Source organism: Pelodiscus sinensis, unplaced genomic scaffold (assembly GCF_049634645.1).
Source record: "Pelodiscus sinensis isolate JC-2024 unplaced genomic scaffold, ASM4963464v1 ctg44, whole genome shotgun sequence".
Lineage (NCBI taxonomy): Eukaryota > Metazoa > Chordata > Testudines > Trionychidae > Pelodiscus > Pelodiscus sinensis.
Genome location: NW_027465914.1, coordinates 880475 through 901043, shown reverse-complemented (window position 1 = coordinate 901043; position 20569 = coordinate 880475). Strand labels below are relative to the sequence as shown.

General features: G+C 44.4%; 1 protein-coding gene across 1 annotated transcript; it reads right to left on the bottom strand.

Annotated features, from left to right (window-relative positions):
* Nucleotides 1–1425: 1425 nt before the first annotated feature.
* On the bottom strand, nucleotides 1426–8705 carry LOC142824851 (maestro heat-like repeat-containing protein family member 2B). Its single transcript, XM_075916639.1, has 5 exons — nucleotides 8559–8705; nucleotides 7481–7624; nucleotides 2423–2515; nucleotides 1662–1731; nucleotides 1426–1547 (listed from the first exon to the last, which is right to left on the bottom strand). The coding sequence occupies exons 1-5, from the start codon at nucleotides 8640–8642 to the stop codon at nucleotides 1426–1428; spliced, it is 513 nt and encodes a 170-aa protein (XP_075772754.1). The 5' UTR covers nucleotides 8643–8705.
* Between the last annotated feature and the right edge of the window lie 11864 nt (nucleotides 8706–20569).

Here is a 20569-nt window from a genome sequence, read left to right as displayed (position 1 = left end):
TTGAAACCCTATTAATAATCTCAGCCTAAAAATGTGTCTCATTGCCAGACTCTCCACTGAGTGAAATACTTCCCAGATATTAACAGCAATACCACTATTCCACACACAATCTTACCTTAGCACTCTGATCACTGAGAGCAGATTGCACTGCCTTCACAATCAGAAACTTTCTAACTCTTGTCTCAGGCACTGAAAGATAAGGAGAAGTGTGCAGTATAGTATATCTTTGTTCCAAACACTCATGCTCCACATTAGAATGTGTCCTGGGCCCTATTTAAGAGTACTACCAAGCTTCACTCGTATACAGAATCAGCGGGGAAAATATAGGACCAGGCTCTGATCTCAGTTACACCAGTCTAAGTCTGAAGTATTTCCACTTCTGTAAATAGCACCATCATACTATCCTGATGGAAATATTGTAAGAGAGTTAGACAAATGGAGGTCAGTGAAGTTAGTCTGTGTTTACCACCAGTATAGCAGAATTCGGAATCTATTCTAGAGTGTCTAATACTTATTCAGTCAGGAGTACTATTTTGTTTTTATCTCATTATTATTAACATGCATCCGCCACAAGATTACATTTGTATTTGAACCTTGAAAATATCTTAGGCTACATTCAGCACTTAATTAACCCTGTTGATTTCTGTGTGACCACATGGGAGTAACTTAGAGCAGCACTGGGTCCCTTTAGTGAATTTCCAACCCTCTGGTGAGCATGCAGCTAAAAGGGTGTCGCAAGGAGAAGGGAGAAAAATTGTTCTCTTTGGCCTCTGATGATAGGACAAGAAACAATGGGCTTAAATTGCAGCAAGGGAGGTTTAGGTTGGACATTAGGAAAAACGTCCCAACTGTTAGGTTGGTTAAACACTGTGAAAAATTGCCAAGGGAAGTTGTGGAATCTCCACCACTGGAGTATTTAAGAGCAGATTGGATAGACACCTATCAGGGATGATCTAGACAGTGCTTGGTCCTGCCATGAGGGCAGGGGACTGGACTTGATGACCTCTCAAGATCCCTTCCAGTTCTAATAATCTATGACTATATGACTCTATGTGTTACAGCAGGAGCAGATGACCATTTTGCGGGGCTCCGGGCAGCATAATGCCGCGGGGCCCCCCCTTTGCCACGGCGCATGCACAGTGACGTCATGTGCATGCGCGGTGGCACCACGGCGCGTGCGCGGGGCTTTTTGAAGCGCGGGACCCGGGGCGGCCACCCCGCTCGCCCTGCCCTATATCCGCCCCTGTGTTACAGATCCTCTGTGCCCCATTTGCAGAGATCATGAGTATGTTATAGCCCTACCATGCCTGCAAAGCCTTGGGTCTTTAGATCAACCTATAGCAGCTCATGCTTTTAGCTCTGGATGTCCCCAACTCAACCCCCAGCACGATGGCGATGATCGCAGCAGTCACAGTTACTCCTGTGTTACTTACAGTCAGCACCAATAATAGCTGTGAGCAGATTCAGGGATGCCACACGAACAGTCTCATTCTTAATCTTCAGCTGCGAGTGCAGAAAAGCTATGAGGTCATCAGGAGAAGAACGGGCTGCAAAGGAAGAAATCACATCCTCACTAACAACTGAAAGCTCATTCTTACCACACCTACAAAAGAAGGAAGTTACAAGGAAACTACTGTGTAATTTGGAGTCTCTTCCCCTACCTAGCAGTAGGATACAATAGCACAGCTCCATTTGATTTTCCATGATGAGCTGCTGAGTTGGAGAACAGATCTGTGGGAAGAAGAGAAGTGATCAAAGGAAAACTAATCAGAACAAGCAACTGAAAAGAAGATGCTCAATTAATTTCTAAGCACTCACTTCCTACCTTTCCAAATAGGGCTCTGAACCCAAAATAAATGGTACTGACTGCACAACAAGAATCAGAAACAATGACCGATGCATTGGATAACAGAAGTTCCTGCTTTCAAAGTGTTTTTAGCAGCAGAGCTAATTGAATCAAGACTTGATCCTTGGTAACTGGTTCAAATGGTTAATTATTCCACCATAAAAATGTAGGCCTTATTTCCAGTCTGAATTTGTCCAGCTTCATTTTCTAGTTATTGGCTCACGTTATGCCTTTCTCTGCTAGATTATTACATATGTTTCCCCACATAGATATTATAGACTGCAATTAAGTCACCCTGTCACAGGCTAGGTCCTCCCCATTTGGATGGGATCAGTTTTTACTATATAACTCTAACTCCCTCTAATAACTGGCTTATGCTAAAATTGCTTTACAAACTGAGCTGGATTTTAGCTAATAAAATGAGACCACTATCTGCTTATTCTTAAGCCAGCAGAAACCAATAAGGCATAAGAAGGTCTCCGAGCTCTTCACTAGCATTCAAAAGATGTTTATTGTTAATATGCTTCAGATCTGCTGTGCTTAAGCTCAAGTGATACAAGAAGAAGTTCCCCTCACCCGGTTGTGCAGAGCACTGCAGATGGCTTGAAATTTCCTTTTAGGTAGAAGGATCTTATATTCACCAGAGACTTCCAAGAGCTGCCTCAGACTCTACAACAGAGGGTGAAAGTTAGAAGGTGGGCATACAAAGGAGCAATATTCAATGACTGAAGCAGGTTCATGGAATTCATAGATTCCAAGGCCAAAAGGGATGATTGTCATCAACTAGTCAGGCCTTCTGTATGACACAGGCCTTAGAAATTGCCAAAATAATTCCTAAAGCAGAACTTTCAGAAAAAAATCCAATCTTGATTTTAAAATGATCACCTTGACTCTTGGAAAATGGTTTGAATGGCTAATATCCCACCACTGAAAAGGTAGACCTTATTTCCCATCTGAATGTATCCTGTTTCAGTTTGTAGCCACTGGATCATGTCATGCCTTTCTCTGCTAGGTCATTACATATATTTCCCCATGCAGATATTATAGACTGTAAGTAAGTCACCTGTCACAGGGTAGGTCCACCCTGTTTGGATGGTATCAGGTTGTGGAGGACTTAAAGAACTAAGGCAGCCCAAGTGGCCTAGCCTCCCCAACCACCATAGCAGGCCTGGTTCTTAGAGCAGCATTGCCTAATAGTCAGGGTCAGTGCAGCAGCCCTTTGATGAGGCTCTTCAGCTCAATGACCCAAGCCCTTCTAGGTACGACCGTTCAACCTAGTGCTCAACTACTCTTTGGGGCAAACCAGTGTTGCCTAGTGGCCAGCCCTTCTCCACCAGGCTCTACCTACTCCACAGGGTCCCAGCCTAGGGCCTTGTCTTGCAGCTCAATGGGGTTTCTTCCAAAACATGCAGAGTCAAAGTCTAATACCTCAACTCAATAATGCTTAGTTCACATAGATTACTTCCCACCATTCTTCTGCAGCAGGTCATCTCAGTAACTCCGTGGTCTCTCCTCCATCTGTGGCATTGGATGGTTGTGGGGAGGGAAGGGGGGTCAACTGGAACCACAGGCTGGCTGGTTTCTGCATCCTAGGGCACTGTCAGTCCCTCCACAAAAGCCTGCAAAGCACCTCTGCTCCCTTCAGCTGTCAGCCTAGACAGAACTGAGCTGCTCCCTTTTATATCCTGGTTTCCTGGTTCCAGTTGGAGCATTCCCAGCAAGTATGAAGGGGCATAGCCCACAGATCATGATTAGCTCCCGCTGAACCATGCATGGTGGGTATCCTCTGTCACAAACACTCCCCCTTAAGAGGGTGTCCATTGGTGGACCTTCCTCTTCATCGTCTCCTTCCACTTGGGAGAAGTCTGTGTTTGCATAAGCCTTCCCTGGCCCAGTGTAACATACAGAAGTCATAGGGTTGGAGCGGGAAGTACTACCTCATGATTGAGGCACTGGTGTCCTTCATGTTATTAATCCATCTGAGGGATGCGTGGTTGGTGACCAGTTGAAAGGGCTTCCCCAGTACATAATATCCCAGACTAAAAAACTAGTTCGAAATAGCGTTTTGCTAATTCGAACTAGCATGTCCACATTAAGTGGACCCTGAACGGGGGTTAAGGATGGCCGGAAGCAGTGCCGGAAGGGCATCAGATGAGGACTTAGAGCATGGAGCTGCTGCCTCAGGCAAGCTGAGGGCTGTGCTTAAAGGGACCCAACCCCCACCCCGGACAGACAGTGCTCAGGGGTGCCCCGCTTGCAAAGCAGTCCTGGCTTGGAGAGCCCTGAGTGCCCACACTGGGCACATCACACCACTCGGCCATCAGCCCGGCTGTACTTGCCGCAGGCTGCCATCTGGGGAGAGGGAGCAATTGGGGGGCTGCAGGAGAGCGTCCACCCCCAGAAGCCCGCAGAGCCAGCCCATCGGGAGCTCGTACCCCATTCCTCCCTCACCTCCTTCCACTTACCCCTCCCTAGCCCCCCTTCCTGATGTACTTGTGGTCAAAAATAGAATCTCTCTTTACTGAACAAAACTCGGGGAGACTGGGAAAAGGGGGTGGGAGAGGGGAAGAGAGAGGGTGGGAGAGGGGAGGGCAACTACAATGATCAGAGGTTTGGAACAAGTGATGGAGGGTGGGTCCATGGAGTGCTATTAGCCAGGGGGTAGGAGTGGTGTCCCTGCCCAAGGTTTGTGGAAGGCTGGAGAGGGATGGCACGAGACAAATGGCTGGGTCACTGTCTTCGGTCCATCCCCTCCAGGGTCCCTAGGGTTGGCCGCTGTCGGCAGACAGGCTACTGGGCTAGATGGACCTTTGGTATGACCCAGTATGGCCATTGTAAGCTCAGGGTCAGGGTCGGGGGTCTCAGTGGACCACCTTCATTTTCATGCACACCTGCTCCTGGGTGGCCAGGCTGGCAGCTCTCGTGCCCTAGACGGCCACTTTCCTGTGCCTAGTGCGGAGGTCGTGGACGAGGTCCACGATGTCCGCACTAAACCAGGCGGGTGCCCGCCTCTTGCGGTCCTGGGCAGGCTCCCGAGGGCCGCCAGCCTGGGAAGAGGGAGAGGGCTGGGTGGCAGCGGGTGGCTGGCTCGAGCCGTGCCAGGTGCAGGGTCTGCTAGCTGGGTGCTGGCAGGCTTGCACCTGGCACGGGCACCGTAGCCAGCCCGTTCCCCTTTCAGGGGTCCGGGGCGGGGAGGGGGGCAGACGAGTTTCCCTGGTGTTGGCCAGAGTGGCCACCAGGGAAAGCTGGGGAGGGCTAGCCTCCCACTAGTTCGAATTAAGGGGCTACACACCCCTTAATTCGAACTAGTAAATTCGAACTAGGCTTAGTCCTCGTACAATGAGATTTACCTAGTTCGAACTAAGTGCGCCGCTAGTTCGAATTAAGTTCGAACTAGCGGAGCACTAGTGTAGCGCCTATCAAAGTTAATTCGAACTAACATCCGTTAGTTCGAATTAACTTTGTAGTGTAGACATACCCCCAGGGTGTAGATCACCCACTTGATGGCCAGGGCCTCCCTTGCTATAGTAGGGCAGCAGGTCTCTCAGGAGAACAGCTTGCAGCTGAGATAAAGGATCTGGTGCTCCTTCCCACCTACTTCTTGAGATAGTACCACTCCTGGTCCTACCTCCGAGACCTCCATTTGAAGGATAGAAGGCTTTGTGAAGTTGGATGGGATAGGACCAGCTCTTGGTTCAGCTGCTTTCACAGGGCCTGGAAGGCTTCCTCACAGTCTTCTGATTACTGGACTTTCTGTGATTGGGTGTTCTTCATCAGGTCCAATAATAGGGTGCCCAGTGTGATGAAGTTGGGTACTAAGCAGCCACTGTGTCTGAAGTATTGTGGCACCTGTTTCTTTGTCATGGAGGTGGGGCAGTCACACAAGCCTTAGACCTTATTTATCAAGGAGCTATAGTTTTCCCCTTCCTACTGTGTTCACTAAGATGGCACTTGGCTGGATTCACAGTGAGTCCTGCATCTATTGGGGCTTACAATACCTTGCTAAGATGTCAGGGGTGTTCCCCCCAGCTGGTGCTGTGGATGACAATATTCTTAATGCACACGGCTGTATATTGCATATATGTTTGCAATATTTGGTTCATGAGCTGCTGAAAAGTGGCTGAGACTCTGTGCAGCCCAAATGGCATCTTGCTGAATTGCTATAAGCCAAGCAGGGTGTGGAAGGCACTCTTCTCACAGGAAGCCGGTATCAGGGGTATCTACCAATATCTGTTGGTCAGTTCTAGTGTGGAAATGAACTTTGCATTTCCCACTGTATTCCTCCTTGAGATTTCTCCATGTATGCATCCCAGTATCACTTCAGCTTTTTTGGCCACCGCATCGCATTTGTAGGTCATGTTCAGCTGAGTATTCACCAAGTTTCCCAAAATATTTTTCAGAGTTACTGCTTCTCAGGAAGCATCCCTCAACATGTATGTATCACCTAGATGCATCTATTTACATTCAGCCATATTTAAATGCACATTTATTGTTAGCATCCAGTTTACCAAATGATCTATATCACTCTGAATCAGTGAGTTGTCCTTTCCATTATTTACCACTCCCCAATTTTTATTTCATCTGCCAATTTTATCAATGATGATTTTATGTTCTCTTCCAGGCTATTGATAATGAGATGACAGTCTAACTCCTTCCTGTACCTACACACTTTTCTTCTTTGCTGCTTGAAGCTTTCAGGATATCTCTGATGAAATCTACATATTTTACTACATTTAGGCTCTTGTGTAGTCCTCTGATACTTTTAGTCAAGTCTATGAGGCATTGATTCCCTCAAAGTCATGGGTATTCCAGTCCCAAAAGCAACCACATATTCTGGACCAGAAAGCCAACATAGATTGGGAGTAAACCATGGGGGAAGTGGGGAGGGGGGAAGGGCAGCAGGGTTGTGGCCCTGGATTTGCTGCTTGGCTTGTACTGAGCCAGCTCACATAGACTGAGCATGCTAAATCATACTACTGAAGCCAACTCCCCTCACTCCATCCTCTCACTATCAGCAGACAAGAGTTACCTTGGTCATGTGATACTGAGGGTAGATGAAATGAGAGAGACAAGGTGGGTGAAAAAATATCTTTAATTATATTATCTCACCCACCTTGTCTCTCTAATATCCTTGAACCAACACAGCTACAACAGCCCTGTACACAACGGTAGATGAAATAGACAGTGATTTTATATCTATCTAGTTATATAATCTAAAGCAATGCACTTGAGGCCTTCTTAGTATTAATTTTCAGCTACTGGCCGTTTACTTAATACTGCCCAGAGACAACACACAGCAGCCCCTGCTCTGAGGAGTTTATTTATAATCTAAAAGAGAGACACAGAGTTGATAGGATGTACCAGTAAATCACAAGGAGGGAGTATCTTATGGGGGGGAGGGGCAGGTGTTTTGTTTCTTACCTCCTTAGCATCTCCAGGAAACAGAAGATACTTTTCATGAGAGGCTTTTACCTACAAAACTTGTCACCTGGGTCACCATGTCTATAAAATCAAGACTTGTGTGTTTATCTATTATCTAACAAGTCACTATGTAGACCAGGAAACGCCACTGGTAGCAGCTAGTGCAGTTCACCTATGCGCACACATTGATAGTTATTTTAATAAGTATCTCACCTTGGTGGCATGAAAAACATTAACATCCTCTTTATATTGCTCAAGGAGCCATGGGATCTGTTCGAACACCTGATCTTGATACTCTTCTTTATGCAGGAGGAGGCTCATCATGGGACCAAGGGCTTTGATGATGGCCTGCTTGAGCTACAAAGAGACACAGAATTTATGTTCCTACAAATTCATTCAATATCATGCAATGGGCCCATCTTTTCTACGTCTGATGAGTGCAATTTCCCTTTTCCACTGTTGAAACAGCCCTATCTCAATATTTCCTGGTAAAGAATTAAGACTCATGGGCTACGTCTACACTGGCATGATTTTCCGAAAATGCTTTTAACGGAAAAGTTTTCTGTTAAAAGCATTTTCGGAAAAGCACGTCTAGATTGGCAGGATGCTTTTCCGCAAAAGCACTTTTTGCGGAAAAGCGTCCGTGGCCAATCTAGACACGCTTTTCCGCAAAAAAGCCCCAATCGCCATTTTCGCGATCGGGGCTTTTTTTGGGGAAAACACTACTGTGCTGTCTACACTGGCCCTTTTGCGCAAAAGTCTTTCGGAAAAGGACTTTTGCCTGAACGGGAGCAGCATAATCTTTCCGGAAAACCACTGACGATCTTACATGAGATCGTCAGTGCTTTTCCGGAAATTCAAGCAGCCAGTGTACACAGCTGGCAAGTTTTTCCAGTCTAGACACAGCTATGATGTTGGTTTCAGAATTATATTCTAGTGCACCTCACAACTTTCCCAAGTGGGATATTTCCCCAGATTAGTATGCACACTATACCAACTCATTCCTGCTGTAACTCTACTGGAACTGAATAGACATCTGCCAGGAATGAATTTAGCCCATTCTCCTGTATTCATCTGCATGTCAGGTGACAAAACTGGAATCTATGTACACTATGTACAGACAGAATTTCCAGGAGCTTGTGACATTATAATCTTTTTTAAATGTTTTACATCATACTCTGTTCTATCCCAAAGAACCTGCCATTGAACTCCATCATCACAAAGAATGCCATACACAGAGAATTTAACAATACAATTTCTCATAATGGTTTAGAAAACCTACAATTCTCACCTCCAAATCTTTACATGTGGTCCATTTGCTTGTCACATGACGATAGAGGGGAAGAATTTGATCACAGAATTGAGATTTACCCATTCTGGGAAATGGGCACTTTTCCCAGTTACTAAAATATACATTTACTGCCCTTGACCATTTTTCCAGAACTGCATGGAAGGAAAAAAGACAGGCAATATGAAAAGGATGCAATAGTAATAAGGATACATTGCTTCATCAGTGAAGACACCCAGGCTTGTAGTTTATTACAATTCCATGCCCAATTCAGGAACAGCTGATGAAATCCAATAACAGTTTTGAATTATTTCTCTTCCCTCCTTTCCATTTCTTGTTTCTCAAAAGGCTTTCTTCTCTTTTGCCTCTCTCCATCTCTTTTTAATTCCCATCATTTGAAAACATATTTTTTCTCCCTTGTTACCTCTTAATTAGAGCTGATTGAAAAGGTAGTTTAAATTAAATTAAAAGTGTTTACTCTTGTTTTTTTCAAAATTTCAAATTACAAAGATCATTCACATGTTTCAAAAATCAACAAATTTCAGCCACCTTTTTAGCTGCACAAAAACACTGAACACATCCTGATTAAAACTGTCATTGACATTTTTCAGTTTAATATTCCATCAAATTGGAAACAAATATGAAACATATAATAAAAAAACCAAAATATTTTGACCAGCTGTTTTCTGAATGATTCATGTCCTCTGCAGTTATTGCTTATTTAGCCCTAAAACTGTATGATTTCCTATTGGGTTACAGTTTGTCTGAAAGATGTTCAGTGCCCCTAACTCCTATTAGCTATACTGAGATTTGACAGCATTTTGCCCTAAAATTAGATGCACCCCCTGCCCTTGAAAGGAAAATTAAGGCTCAATCCCATGTTCTATGACGCTGATGGCAAAATTCCCATTTATCTCAAAGGTGCAGGATTAGGCCCTTAGGCCTGATCTACACTAAAGGGGAAAGTTGACTTAAGGTACGCAACTCCAGCTATGTTAATTATGTAGCTGGAGTTGACGTATCTTAAATCGTGTTTTCAGACTGTCCACACAGTGGAAGGTTGACAGGAGTGTTATTCCTCATGAGAAGCAGGACTACCGGTGCCAACGGGAGCACCCACTCAGTTCGAATTAGTGGGTCTTCACTAGACCTGCTTATTTGGACCCTGGTGATCAACTGCAGCAGCATTGATCTTCTGCATAGTGTAGACGTGGCCTTACTTGAGCATCAACTAAAAAGCAAAGGAAGAGAGAAGTGGAGAAGACCAGAGGACAGAGAAAGAGGGTGAAAGGAGATGATAATTAAGAAACTAAAGAGGAGGAATGGGTGGAGGGGTGGAAAACGGGAAATTTTTAAATGTAATTCAATCTGTTGCCTGCACATTCTCCCCCAGGAGTTTCCTGGCACATGGGCAGCATCAGCTTTTGTTTATTTTTAAAATATCCACAAGTCATAAAGTGCCTGAACTTACAAATGCTCAGCACCTCCAGCAAAGTAAGGAGCACTCTCAACTCCACTGAGTGCCACAGGAGCATGAGGACTCAGCCCCTGGTACAATCCAGTTCAGAGCCTGTTTGTAAACGATCAGTCACTTAACTCTGTACCAAGGCCCCTAAATATCCATTTTGGACATCTACAATAAGTGCTGGCACTTACCACCACAAAATGCTTGCCTCAGCCTGCTCTCGTCGACTAACATCCGCATGGAGCTCATGCCGTACAGGGTCATTCCCACAAAAGGAATGCACTTGAGTGCTGAAAAGAAGGACCAGAAGAAAAGGAAGACAGACAATTGACTGTTATCTGCCTTCTTACTATCGCATTTAGAAACACCGCTGGGTCGGATGCTATGGGCTCCTAGGTCATTTTGTGCTGCGTACACAAATGATAAGGCAGCAGTAAAAAATCAGTGGGGGATTTACCCTGAGGAGGAGCATTCTCCACCAATGTGCAGCTGTGCCGGATGTCCAATCCTCTCCCAGAGTAGGAGAGAGAGCACTGGGGAGGGATGAGAAATGGAATGGAGAAGAGCTCCACTAGACCTGATTTTCCTCAATCCTGTCCTTTAAGAACTTCAAATGGGGCATAAGAGCTTGCACCTTGGTGTGGATAGCTCATGGTCTAGCAACTAGAACCAGCCACAGCAGTTCATCTCATGCCCCCCAAATAGCACTTTGTGTAGCTGTACAGAGCGTGAACCTCTGTCCTTAAATGGAAGACAATAACTTTGAAACAAAAGATGGAAGTTGACATACTATAGGCTGATGATAGGTTGCCCAGTGTAATCAAAGTGAACTCGTCAGACAGCTCCAGTGGTTTCAGATGACATTGAAGCTCATACATCACCTCATTGAAATAGCAGCGTGCCAGAGCCACTAATGTGTTGCTCGCTGCCACTTTTAGTTCATTTGTTGCTTCCTTAAAAAATACAAAAAGAGAGAGACTGAAGTGATTAAAGCCAACTATACCAGCCAATGCTGCTCAAATGAATCAAGTTTTTATTTCTGTTTTCCACCCAACTTTCTGTGAACAGAATCATTAGTCATAAATAATCATTGAATCGTTTGGCTAAACACTTGTCAGCCTTTCAGTTGTTTGCAAGCTGCTTAGACTATTCGCTATTAGCTATTTGTGGTGGATGATTGGCTATCATAGTGACATGATATTTTTCCCTCAGAGGAGGTGGGCAGCTTCAAGATATTCAGAGAATTTTCCTGAATAAACTATACCCTAAATCCAAATACTGCTTCTTTTGGAAATAGCTCAGATTCTGTTTTAAGGTTTCATCCTGCTGCTTAACACCATAGTATCAGAGCACCTTCCACAGAAAATCAGTATCAATAATGAAATCCCTAGTAGACTTCACAAAAAACTTGCTTGTTAAGAAACGGTAGGCCTCTCTGCATCTGATATATGTCACAATATCCTGACCTTACAAAGCACTTAAGCACATGTGTAACTTGAACAAGATGAAACTAGTCACATGCTGCTTAGGACCTGGGATTTCTGGAGGACGGTGTGGGGATCTATGGGCCCCTAGCAGTCATTAATCCTGGAGTTTCAGTATATAGTTTACAAAAAATGTTTTAATTAGTTTAAGCTTTCATTCCTGTCATTAGCATATAGGGAAAACTAACTTACCTGAGTATCAGAGGGGTAGCCGTGTTAGTCTGAATCTGCAAAAGCAGTAAAGTGGGACTTTGACCACAAAAGCTTATGCTCCAACACTTCCGTTAGTCTAACTTACCTGAGTCTCTCTCATGTGGTTTGAGGCAAGTGTTATTATTTTGCTCAGTAGCCTTCTCTCTAGGACCTGGGCATCCTGCTGTAATACTTTCTCCAGGATACAGTAAATGTCTACTCTGTTTTTCTGGGGACAAAACATAAAAGAACAATTGGGGAAAATGTTTCCTTGATGACAATATAGTAATGCTATAAGCTAATATAGTAACGCAATATAGTAACACTTACGCTAATAAGCTTCTGCCCAAAAGAGTTTACAATCTAAACATGAAACAACCAGCCCAGGCTAAAAGAGCAGATCAATAGCCAGGAAAATAATTCAGGTCTTCTGATTCACTATCTGGAGTCCTCTCCACTAGACCACACTGATTCCACAGCCTGCATACTCACTCAAGTAACCCCTTGTCTTCATTTGTGTAAAACTTGCTATGCCCTCCACAATCACCCCAGCTAGCAGCACTTCAGAAGAAGCTGAGCAATTCACAAATTTTTTAATCAGAATAAGGGCCCTGCACTGCCCCCTTATCTAATTTTGTTTATTATTGTTGTTATTATTATGATGATTATTGTTATTGTTGTTGTTATTATTATTAGCATCTTGCCCTTTTTTATCCACTCCAGGCAGAATTTGTAAATACAATTATAAAATACCCAACTCCTGCAGTAAATCTTCTGCAGCTTTTAGGGAAAATTAGCTCAGGAGTTAGCTCTACATTGACAGTAGCACACTTGAAGGTCTCTTTTATGGGGTCCATCAAAGTTGAAATTCACAGATGATACTAAATATGGAGGAGTTGTAGGTATGAGTTGTGACAGAGAAATAATAAAGAGGGGCACAGAGAAATTAGAAACCTGAGCAGAACAAGACTGATTTCAGAGAACTGCAAACTAGCGCACCTAGAGAGGGGGTCAATATAACTGACATAATGAGAGGGAGAAAAGTGGGAAACAACAAGTGACCTGGAGTGACAGTGAAAAAAAAAGACAGCCATCTGGGCTGGGTTTGTTACATACAGGAATCTTGTCATAAAGCAGGAAGTTTCTCATTGTTCATCTGAGGTGTGACTGCTTCTGGCTTATTTCACTTTTTTGGCACCACATTCCCCAGAAAAGATCAACAGCTTGGAAGTAATTCAGGAGAAAATTTTAAAAAGTGCAGGGAGGCCAGCAGAACTGACTTTTAAATAGAGACCTGCAACCTCTATGGGATCTGACCTCATGCATCAGGGTGAGGTTGGGTGGGTGTAGGGGAGCCTGCCTTGACAGTAAATGGCCATGTCTCCCTTTAACACGTGCGGATCTCTAACAAGCAAAACCCAGGCCTGTCTCAAGTCTGGTGAACATAAACATGCAGGCAAGGTCATGGGAGAAGCTGTGAGAGGAAGGAATGTTTTGCATAACAATGCAGATGAAGCGTGGTACCTGAGACCATGTCAAGAACACATGGCAAGCAATCTTGTACAGGTACTTCTGTTTCTGATAACCACAAATTACAGATGCAGCCATACAACTGTCAACTATGCACATAGCAGCAACATCCTGAGTGACAAGATGTACTCCAGATAGGGTATTGGGCATGTTACATATCCTACACAATACGTAATCAATTGGTAAGTATTATTAGAACAACCAAGTCTCGCTTTGCTATAAAATGGGCTTAGTAAGAACAATCAGTGGGAGGGAATGAGCAGGATTGACCCACAGATACTGCTCGATGTAACTAGAAGTAAATAGGCCCTTCACACCGGTGAGCCAGTGCATGGTGTTCCAATGCATGGGAAGAAAAGGAACCCTGACCTCCTGCCTGCTATTGTAGGTAGCATATGGGTGAAGTGTAAGTGAACTAGTCTTTATTATTGTATTATAGTAGCTCTTTTATTAATTGCTTTTGCATTGCTTTGCACTATATTATTGCTTTAGAATGTATGGCATTTAAGGTTTAAATTGTGTAGTAATTGTTTTTAAGGCTTGTAAAACTTAAACAACTGTAATAACTGCTTAAAGCTTGCAATAAATAAGAAAGTGGTTAAGTACCCCTGGAGTGTCCCGGTTTCTCTTGGATGTAAAATAAATCGAATCACATCACACTGGGAAAACAACTGGACTCCCGTGGGCTCAGATCAGGTCAGCTCTCCTCCACAGAGTCAGCACAACCATGACTGCCTACTCCAGCCAGCCACCACCTCCTTGCTGCATAGCATGCACTGTGGAGTGAGGATGCTTAGGAGTCAGTGTTTCCTACCCTGCAGCACATACATTGCACAGCAGAGAGCAGTATCAGAGACATAAAATTTAGACTTTAACATCAGGAAAAATGCCCCAGCTATACGACATCTATCAGGTTATTATATAGTCTTCATTGGAAAGTGGTGGAAACCCAGTCACTAGGAGCTTTTAAAATTGGTTTGGCCCCAAAAAATGAAAAAGGCACTGCTGGGAAATTGGATGATCCAACAAGCCTTTCACATCTGTCTCCTGTGAGTCTATAACTCTGAATTCAGGCAGCTGAAGGTGTGAACTGCCTGCTAAGGTCATAAAGCACTTTGGAATGTTCAAAGCCAATGGTTGGCTACACATTCCAGTGGTTGTGCTTTTAAAGGATGCAGCTGAAAACTGCTATCACTGCTCTAGTGGGGAGAGGCTCTGCCTCTTTCCATTCATTTTTAAATGTAAGGAGGATTTTCAATTGAAAATCATAATTGATAACTTATGAATACAAGAGCCCCACACTATTCAAGCGAGCCAGAAATGAACTGCTTGTCTTGGCTTCCTGGTACTTGAAACTAAAATGCCTTCTGTGTTGACCCTTAATAGAGAAATGGACTTTGCTGGATGCGAGTATTAATAAAGGAAAAAGGGGTTTGGATTATTTAAGAACCCTTCAAAGCTATATCCCAATCATATGTCATTATAATTAAGAAGTGTTGTCTTGGATTTAGAGCAGAGAGTCAGTTCACATGGGTTTTATTCACCATTCTTCTACTAACTCACTATGTGGTGTTGAGCAAGTTATTTAATTCCCCATGACACAGCCCATCAGTAAATAGGGAAGTTTATCACTCTCCCAAAGGTGCTGTAAAACCTAATTCATGAGTAAGTAGGTAAGTGCTTTGAGGTTTTTGGATGAAGATGCTAAAGGAGGACAAAATACTGCTATAAGAGATTATAGATACCCCTACAGTGCACTTTTATAATATACAGCCCATGTACTCCAGTGTGTACAAAAGGACAGTGCTCCTCTGAGTGTCTCTTTATTATATCATCCTGACCTGTAACAGAATTTTGCATGATGAGTTTTGCATGAAGACAGAAGGGTAAATACTGATTACACTGAAGGTGGGCTGAGCCAAGTTCTGTATTGAATTACTTCCATGAAGTCAAACAGAATTTGGAGTGGAAACATGGAAAACAGATGTGATTTGATGAAACTGCCCTACCTCATCCTGCTGAAGTTTTTCTAGCAGAACAGTCACAACGACAGCCAGTTTGGTCTCAGCTATCTTGACAATCTGAAGGGCAATAGTGGCCTTATCTTGATCGTCCATATGGTCCAGGAGTAAAACAACCTCGCTGTAAACAACTGAAATTAAAGGAAAGGATTCTGCTGGTTATCATTGATATTGGGATTCGGTGCTTGTGTCTTTAATTCACTATCTAGTAAAGACTCTGTAGGAGACCAGACATGGTGATAAGTGGACCTGGGAGTCATGCAAATCCTTTTCTTCCCTCATGGTGACCATGTCTGTTTGCAGAACTATTGTGGGGGGACGGATTATAATAAGGAAAAGCTGCTCCTTTTAAATAAGATCCCCACATAAAATCATCTTTTCCACCTTTACTATTAATTTAGGCATTTTGCTAGCACACAGAATAATTTATAGCCAAGATTTTTAAAACTGGGTGCCTAAACTAAAACTCCTAAATCCATATTAACACGCCTACATCCTGATTCAGCAACTTAATCACATGCCTAACTCTATGCCAACAAATAAATCTAAAGTTAAACACGTGCATGCTGAAGTGTTTTGCTAAGCCAGGGTGTCATTTCCAAAAGTGCTGAGCACCCAGAATTACCTATGGATAGTGCAAAGAACTTCTAGGGGTTCAGTATCTCTTGAAAATCAAGCCACTTTTTAAAGACCCCACTGTATGAATTTAGAAGTCAAACTTTATGCACTCTGTTTTGAAAAAAAGGCTTCAGTTTTATTTTATGGTAATTTAAATACTTGCAGAGAAGACACACGGACTAGGTATTTGTCCAGTTGCCTCTAGAGACCCTAAAAGATTTTCCCCCAATGCACAACATAAGAACATAAGAACGGCCGTACTGGGTCAGACCAAAGGTCCATCTAGCCCAGTATCCTGTCTGCTGTGTTGACATACCCTTCAGGAGTGACAATTTTTAGTCCAAGACAAGTTTTGGTTTCAGCATAGGGTTGCTAGGTGAAACGTAATGGTTTGTGACATACAGAAGATTAAAGTACATGATCTAATGACCTACCACCCTTAAACTCTATGGGTACGTCTACACTACAGCGCTAGTTCGAACTAACTTAGTTCGAATTAGTTAATTCGAACTAAGCTAGTTCGAACTAACGCATCTAGAACTAAAAACTAGTTCGAACTAGCGTTTTGCTAGTTCGAACTAGCAAGTCCACATTGAGTGGACTCTGAACAGGGCTTAAGGATGGCCGGAAGCAGTGCCGGCAGGGCATAAAAGGAGGACTTAGAGCATGGAGATGCTGTCTCAGGCTAGCCGAGGGCTGCGCTTAAAGGGTCCCGACCCCCACCCCGGACACACAGTTCTAAGGGGTGCCCCGCTTGCAAAGAAGTTCTGGCTTGGAGTGCCCGGAGTACCCACACTGGGCACATCACACCACTCGGCCATCAGCCCGGCTGCACTTGCCGCAGGCTGCCATCTGGGGAGAGGGAGTAATTGGGGGGCTGCAGGAGAGCTTCCACCCCCAGAAGCCCGCAGAGCCAGCCCAGTCCTCCCCATCGGGGGCTCGTACCCCATTCCTCCCTCACCTCCTTCCACTTACCCTTCCCTAGACCCCCTTCTTATTGATGTACAAAATAAAGATAACGTTTCTTCCAACATTGACTCTGTCTTTATTGAAAAAAACTAGGGGAGACTGGGAAAAGGAGGTGGGAGAGGGGAAGAGAAAGGCTGGGAGAAGGGAGGGCAACTAACATGATCAGGGGTTGGGAACAGGTCCCAGATGAAGAAAGGCTACAGAGACTGGGACTGTTCAGCTTAGAAAAGAGGAGACGGAGGGGGGACAGGATAGAGGTCTCTAAAACTAGGGGTTGGGTGGAGAGGGTGCATTCAGAAAAGTTCTTTCTGAGTTCCCATAAAGAAGGACTAGAGGACACCAAAGGAAAGGAATGGGTAGCAGGCTTCAAACTAGTAAGAGAAAGTTGTTGTTCTTCCCAAAGCAATTAGTTAACCTGTGGAACTCCTTGCTGCAGGAGGCTGTGAAGGCTACAACTAGAACAGAGTTTAAAGAGAAGTGAGATCAATTCATGGAGGTTGGGTCCATGGAGTAGTCTTAGCCAGGGGGTAGGAGTGGTGTCCCTGCCCAAAGTTTGTGGAAGGCTGGAGAGGGATGGCACGAGACAAATGGCTTGGTCACTGTCTTCGGTCCATCCCCTCCAGGGTCCCTAGGGTTGGCCGCTGTCGGCAGACAGGCTACTGGGCTAGATGGACCTTTGGTCTGACCCAGGACGGCCATTCTAAGCTCAGGGCTCAGGGTCGGGGGTCTTAGTGGACCCCCTTGATTTTCATGCACTCCTGCTCCTGGGTGGCCAGGCTGGCAGCTCTCCTGCCCTAGCCGGCCACTTTCCTGTGCCTAGTGCAGAGATCGTGGACGAGGTCCACGATGTCCGCACTAGCCCAGGAAGGTGCCCGCCTCTTGCGGTCCAGGGCAAGCTCCCGGGAGCCGCCAGCCTGGTCCCGGCAAGGGGGGGTGGGCTGGGGGGCATCGGATGGGTGGCTCTGTGCCGTGCCAGGTGCAGGGTCTGCTAGCTGGGTGCTGGCAGGCTTGCACCTGGCACGGGCACCGTATCCAGCCCGTGCCCCTTTAAGGGGTCCGGGGCCGGGAGGGGGGCATAGAGTTTCCCTGGTGTTGGCCAGAGTGGCCACCAGGGAAACCTGGGGAGGGCTAGCCTCCCACTAGTTCGAACTAAAGGGCTACACAGCCCTTAGTTCGAACTAGCTAGTTCGAACTAGGCATTAGTCCTCGTAAAATGAGGTTTACCTAGTTCGAACTAAGCGCTCCGCTAGTTCGATTCAAATTCGAACTAGCGGAGCGCTAGTGTAGCACCTATTAAAGTTAGTTCGAACTAACGTCTGTTAGTTCGAACTAACTTTGTAGTGTAGACATACCCTATGAAACTGTGAAATAGTTGATGTATTAATAAAATCAGGATTTTATCTCCTATGTGTGTCTCAGCAGAAATTCTCCTGGAGACTTAATATTTAACAAGAAATCTGAAATGCCATATTTATCTGTCTCCATTGTAACAGCATTCCAAGGCATGGAGGAGGAATTGATCAGAATTTACCCTTCCCATGAAAGATTGCTCAAGATTAGGCGATTACCCATCCTTACCCTTCGATTCCAACACCCAGATGCAGATGGAATCAGAACTGTAACTTACATTGCCCATACAGTTGCAATAGTAATGGTGTAGGATTAAGAGCACTAGTGTTGCTAAGAAACGCTTGGTTATCCTCCATTTAATATGCTAGCTATCCACTTAATATCTTAAGTAGACAGCAGGTACATCTAGACTGCAGAGTTTGTCCAGGATACCAGAGATATCCCAGAAAAGCTCTGCCACGTCCAAGGAATGCGTCTGCTTTTCCAAAAAAATATTGGAAAAGCAGACATGTTTTTTCAGCATCTTTGTAAACCTCGTTCTACGAGGAAGAAGGGATGTTCTGAAAGAGGCTTTTTTTCTGACATTTGGCCCAGTGTAGATGGGCCAACTGTCAGAAAAGCCTCTTTCAGAAGAAAAGTGATAGAACTTTGTAGTCTAGACACAGTCAGCTAGAAGAGAAGTCCTTCTGTGTTTTCTCTTCTAATTTCTCCCATCTCTGATGCTTTGCACCACCAGATTTTGGCTCCAAGGATGCAGAAGCCATAAAATAAGGACCCATATTAAACATAAAACAACTGGAGAAAGGAAAGAAGACCTTCCCCATAACATCCAAGAGTGACACAGGTTGTCAGGAAAGTTTCCAGGTTCAGAGGCTGTAGGCCAGTCCTTCAACTCAAGTCAATTAAAAGGGAAGTCAGCAGAGGCTCACTGGATTTACAGCAGCTAATGATCTGGTCATATAAATGGAGAATATTACACGTTTCTATGCACCCATGCTCTTGAATGTGTATGTGTGGATACAGGTTGGATATAAAAAATACAATAGTGACCCTTACCTCTATCAATTACCTCCTGTTCACTCACAAATGTATTCATGGTTTAGTCTTTCCTCAACACCTTCTCTCAATCCTTTCTCCAACTAGCTCCAGTACTGAGAGATAGATGGCCTCTCAGTCTGTCAACCAGAACTTCCAGTTGAAATTACACAAGCACTATTGTGACATCCTTGTGACCAAAGCAAATTCCATAAACTGTTGATGACCAGGTAGGCACACAGGGACTCTGTCACTGTGCTGGAGAGAACTATGGTTAAGATGACCTGTCACCTGTCCATGACTTTTACTAAAAATGGCCCTAAATAAATTTTAGGTGCTGGGGATAGGCAGCGCTCCAGCAGACTCCACTGCTCTGAGAGCAGGCTGGGGTGCCACTACTACTTCCACTCCAGGTGGGGGAACTGCCCAGGGTACCCTGACTACTCTCCAACCAATGCTCCAGCACAGCATCTGGCCCCAGGGATGCCCTGAGATGTACCACGCCAACTACTGTGGAAATCACAAAGGTCCCAGAAAGTCCCAGAATCCATGATTTCTGTGGCAGAAATGTAGCCGTGTTAGTCTCGTGTAGCTGAAACAAAAACCAGGACTATGTAGAACTTTAAAGACTAACAAGATGGTTTATTAGATGATGAGCTTTCTTGGGCCAGACCCACTTCCTCAGATCAAATAGTGGAAGAAAATTGGCACAACCATATATACCAAAGGATACAATCAAAACAATGAACACATGAAATTTGATTTGTCCTTTTCATATGTGTTCATTTTTTTGATTGTATCCTTTGGTATATATGGTTGTGTCAATTTTCTTCCACTATTTGATCTGAGGAAGTGGGTCTGGCCCACGGAAGCTCATCACCTAATAGACCATCTTGTTAGTCTTTAAAGTGCTACATAGTCCTGTTTTTTGTTTCATGATTTCTGTGACCTCCATGAATGATTCACAGCCTTATTCATAATCACTTTCACCCAAATAGGCCTCTACCTACAGGTTCACAACCATCTCCTCCCTGTTGGTCAGAATCAATTCTTAAATGCCTATGCCCTGGGTTACTTCCTTCAGTTTCTGAAACAAAGCATTGTCCCCATGACATTCCAAGAACTTATTGGATATTTTGTGTTTTCCCATATTACTTTTCCCACTGATGTCTAGGTAGGTAAAGTCCCTCATTACTATTAGGGCCTGTGTTCTGGATATTTGTTCTAGAAATGCCTCATCTCCCTCCTCCACCTGGTTTGGATGTGTTTTCCCCACTTCGTCTTTACCCAGAGACTTTCAGCTGGTCTGCCTCTTGCCTCTTTCTGGAACTCAGAACAAGTGTACAAGAC

Excerpts from the sequence above, each read along its gene's own strand:
- LOC142824851 (XM_075916639.1), bottom strand. The coding sequence starts at position 8,642 with ATGGGTAAATCTCAATTCTGTGATCAAATTCTTCCCCTCTATCGTCAT. Across the intron at positions 1,732-2,422 it reads GCAGTGCTCTGCACAACCGG|ATCTGTTCTCCAACTCAGCA; the intron begins GTGAGGGGAACT and ends TTCTTCCCACAG. Across the intron at positions 1,548-1,661 it reads CTATTGTATCCTACTGCTAG|CCCGTTCTTCTCCTGATGAC; the intron begins GTAGGGGAAGAG and ends CTTCCTTTGCAG.